Here is a 4,670-nt window from a genome sequence, read left to right as displayed (position 1 = left end):
GCACCAGGTGTAGGTCTGCAGGGTGGTGCTGGGCGAGCTTTTCTGACATCCTGCTGTATTGTGCCAAGTAAATGTCAATGTAAGAAGCAGTCAAAACTGTGAACAATTATTGAGATTTTATCTGAGCCAAACTGTCAATTGCCTTTAAGCAAAATTTCAATGGATTGAAATAATGCTCTGGAGAATGGCAGTTTTCACCTTATTTTAGATATTACAGTCAAAAGTGGAGATGTATGTGGGTTGCATGAAATACATTGTTCATAGATTGCATAAAAAGTAACATGATAGACACATACTTCTTTCCCATAGGTGGATATAGGAGACAACAGCCAATAATTAACTCAATAACAATGATGGGATTTGTGGTCTCCGCAGAGCACAAAGTGTCCAGAACAAGGAAAATTCCTTTGACATTCAAAAGCTATGTTCTTTTAGATTCGAAAAGACAATAGGCAGGTTCAGTAAAGGAAAAGATTGATCTTTTTTTAGAGAAGATTCCAGCCTAGGACATAGCGACCCACTATAAACTGCTTTGAGGTAAAAAGTTTTAACTTTAGGACATTCTTTGTGACAACTTTAGGTCTCTGAAATTAAAAGACCACCACCCAGGCCTTCCCTGACCTAATCACAGGTTAACAAGTGGCCACTTTTTATGTCTCCACACTCGATCACTTATGCCCCACCTCTTGTCACCAATCATGTCCCTTCTCTGTCCCACCACAGGAGGACAAACCATCAACCCTGAGTAGGAAAAGGACGGGTAAGGTGCCAGCAGCTGCAGCTTCCTCACGAACTCTGGGCCTGGCCATCACATCCACTGTGCTCAAAACACAGGTACCCCAGAAGCTGTTCGCCACCTGGGTGGTGGACTACTCCAGTCCTACCTGCGTGCCCAGGTGGTGCAGTCTCACTTTAAAGAAGCTAGTGATCTTCAAGAAGCTGGCAAAGGACCTCAACTTTGTGGTGATTTCCCTGAAGATGCAGGACTGCAAGGGCATCCTTAGGTCCCAAGAGATTGTGCTGCCCCGCAGTAGACCAGTGCAGACCGACCTGGCGCTGACCTTTTCCCTGCAGTACTCCCACTTCCTCAAGGGAGAAGGCAACAAACTACAGGTCATGCTGGAGCAGAGGAAGCTCTATAAGAACCGGGCTGTCCTGGAGTACAAGACACTGGCCACGGGCGCCATTCACATGGCTGAGGTCATGCAGCGAAACCCCAAGTGTGGCCAGATGCTGAGCCTCTACAGCAGTGTCAAGGAGTCCTCCACCAAGGTGGCCGAAATCTGGATCTCCTCCCTGTGCAGTCAGCCCATCGAACCTGTGGACGGTGTCAGGCAGGCCAGCCCGAAGGCCAAGTGTGCAGGTAACTACACTGAGGGGCAGGATGAGAGCTCCTTTTCTGAGCGGGAAGCCAGCTGCAGTAGAAAGAACAGACAGGACCTGCACAAGGATGACTTTGAGAAGGAGAAGCCAAAGAAGCAGCGGCGATCAATACGAGGAAACTGGAAGCGAAAAGTCCTGGCGCTGTTTCACAAGTCCAAAGTGTCAGAGAGGGGCCGTCGGTCTGACATGATGGGGAACCCCAGGAAAAGTGACCCATACATGGAGGATGATGAGAGCGTCCTCAGCGTCCCCAGGCCCAAGCTCAGGCCATACTTCGAAGGCCTGTCAGTCTCCAGCTCGCAGACGGAGATGTGGGGCAGCCACAGTGACAGGACCGAAATGGAGAGTCTGAGTCTGGCCCACATGCCGGAGAAGGCATGGGCCCTGGGCGGCAAGCAGCCAAGTGACACTGAAAATGCATTTGTGGCCTGCAGCACACCCACCAGCAAGGTGGACGAGATCCGGATGACCTGCCTGTCCAGGCCTCCCATCGACCACGAGGACAGCGCCAGGCAATCCAGTCCCAAGGCTGAGTCCTCGGATATCTACTATGAGTGCAAGTGTGAGGACTTCTTCTCACAGCTGGAGGCCAGCTCCAATGACGCCCACAGGCAGGACCAGGAGGAGGATGACTTCAATGAGGAGAATCCGGTATTCAGAAGAAGGACCATGACCGGGCAACAGACCTACCATGAAAAAGTCCTGTTATGGCTGCACACAGTCCAAGTGTCGGAGGAGGTCCTGGACCCTGAGCAGGACCCTGGCGAGCATGTCCTGGAGGTGGAGGAAGACCTGAACCTCCTGTATGACATGCTGGAGAACCCCAGTGACAGTGGCCCCGACATTGAGGATGATGACAGCGTCCTCAGCACCCCCACACCTAAGCTCAGGCCATACTTCGAAGGCCTGTCTTGCGTCCCAGACATGAAGGACAATCACAGCGTCCTCAGCAGCCCCAATCCCAAAATGAGGCCATGCATGGAGGGCCTGTCAGACTCCAGCTTGCAGATGGAGATGTGGGGCGTCCACAGCACCAGGATCCGAAAGGAGCCTTTGAGTCTGGCCCACCTGCCTGGGAAGACGTGTGCCCCGGGAGGCAAGCAGCCAAGCCACAGTGACTCCAAATTTGTGGCCTACAGCACACCCACCACTAAGGTGGACAAGATCCAGATGGCCTCCCCATCCAGCCAGCAAATCGATCATGAGGCCAGTGCCAGGCAGGCCAGCACCACGGCCCTGACCTCGCCTAACGACTCTGCCGGCCCGTCTGAGAGCTGCTTCTTTCAGCAGGCGGCCAGCTGCAGTGCCGCCCACAGGCAGTCCCAGGAGAATAAGTTTGAGGAAGGGAACCTGATAGTAAGAAGAAGGTGCATGACCTGGCAACGGAATTACCACCAGAAAGCTGTGGCATCTATTCTCAAGGCCAAAGTGTCGGAGGAGGTCATGTCCTCAGAACAGGCCCTGGTGAGGCATGTCCCCAAAGTGGAGAAGGCCCTGGTCCGTCGTCGGTATGACATTGTGGAGAGTTCCAGCGAGAGTAGCCTAGACACGGAAGATGACATCAGCGTCCCCAGCACCCCAAAGCCCAAGCTCAGGCGATACTTTGACAGCATGTCAAGTCTTAGTGGCTCTGACTCAAAGGCTCACAGAATTCGCTCCCCTAGGAAGCAGCTGGAGGACAGTCGGGAGGCAGAGTCCTCTGCCCGGGGTTGGTTCACCAGGAAGCTGCCATCCATAGTGCGCTTCACCAAATCTCTAGTCATCCCCTCCAGCAGGTCCAAGAGGAAGCAGGCTGGCCACCGAGGCTGTAACACATCCCTGAATGAGTGGTTCAACAGATGGGACAACGAGGACCCAGAACCACAGAGCCAGCGGCAGATCCCTAGGAAGCCTGTGTGTGACCAGCTAAACAGCATCCTCATTTCCCACGACAAGCTGCCTGAGAACATCATGCTGGTCAACACCTCAGAATGGCAGGGCCAGTTACTTTCGGACATCCTGCAGGGGCACACGCTGCCCATGGTGTGCACTTGCTCCACAGATGACGTCCAGGAGGCCTTCAGCATCATCATCTCCTGGATGCAGAGATACTGCACCTGCACTTCCCAGGCCCTGACACCTGTGAAGATCGCGGTGGCAGGAGCACAGCCCTACTTCAGCGCTGTGCTGGGGGTCTTCGTGGAGCAGCTGTCCCACCAGCCACCCCAATGGCTGGACTACATGCGCTTCCTGGTCATCCCGCTGGGTTCCCACCCCTTGGCCAGCTACCTGGGCTCCATGGATTGCCGCTACGACAACTTCTTCCAGGACCTGTACTGGTGGGACCTGTTCAACAATCTGGATTCTCTGAACATCTTGCAGGACACACAGGACGTTGTGTCGAGAATCACAGAGTATGTCATGGGGGCCAATTATGTCTACCTGCTGCCCATCGCAGAGGCCATGCTCATGTCTAAGCAACAGCGCCCTGACGAGAAGTCCTCCAAGAAGGTCATTCCCTTTGTGGGGGCAGTGATGGTTGGAAGAGTGGAACCATCTTCAGCCATGTCAGGGGACTCAGATGATGCGCCCTTCTCATCCAACACCCTCTTCCCCCCATCAGTGAGTGGTGGCCTGTCCTCCCCCAGCCAGAGTGTCCATGCAGAGATGATGGAGCTGCAGGTGGATTACTGGACGGCAGCTCAGCCAATAGACAAGAAGAGAGTTGCAGAGAAGAAAGACCTGCCTACCGCCAAGAACACACTCAAGTGCTTCTTCCAGTCTGTCCAGGTCAGCAGGCTGCCCAGCAGTGATGAGGCCACAGCAACACCCGCCATGTCCATGACAGTGGTCACCAAGGAGAAGAAGAAGAAGGCGCCCAAGAAAACCAAGGATGAGGATGTTGAGTCCAAAAGCCAGTGCATCAAGGGCATCAGTCGCCTGGTTTGCAAGGCCAAGCACCAGCAGAACATGCTGCCCGTCACCATTGATGATGTGCAGTGGAACGACGTGACATTCCTCCAGCTGGCAGCCCAGTGGTCGTCCCACGTCAAGCACTTCCCCATCTGCATCTTCGGACACTCCCATTCCACCTTCTAGCCCTGCCCCTTCCCTTGCCCCTCACCCTGCCTTGGCCAAGCCCAGAAGAACCCAGCTGCTTTTCTGTGAACAGTTCAGTTTACTATCTTCACAGATCCTGGAAACCCAAAAAGAAACCATTTTGGTTTCGAATGCACTCACAGCCTGGAACTTAAGGGGGTTGCCCCGCACTGGGAGCTCCTCACTGGAGGGCAGTGTTGCACTGGAGA

At 53.9% G+C, this 4,670-nt stretch overlaps 1 protein-coding gene across 1 annotated transcript; it reads left to right on the top strand.

Annotated features, from left to right (window-relative positions):
- Positions 1–852: 852 nt before the first annotated feature.
- Positions 853–4,461, top strand: LOC307115734 (phosphofurin acidic cluster sorting protein 2-like; the record flags this gene model as incomplete). Its single annotated transcript, XM_079799114.1, has 2 exons — positions 853–1,542; positions 2,110–4,461. Exons 1-2 carry the CDS (start codon positions 979–981, stop codon positions 4,459–4,461), a joined length of 2,916 nt encoding a protein of 971 aa, XP_079655240.1. The 5' UTR covers positions 853–978.
- Between the last annotated feature and the right edge of the window lie 209 nt (positions 4,462–4,670).

The sequence above is a fragment of the Cnephaeus nilssonii genome (assembly GCF_951640355.1).
Source record: "Cnephaeus nilssonii genome assembly, chromosome: 19".
In the NCBI taxonomy this organism is placed as follows: Eukaryota; Metazoa; Chordata; class Mammalia; order Chiroptera; family Vespertilionidae; genus Cnephaeus; species Cnephaeus nilssonii.
Note: the sequence above shows the minus strand (reverse complement) of the source record. Positions and strands in the feature narration are given on the sequence as shown.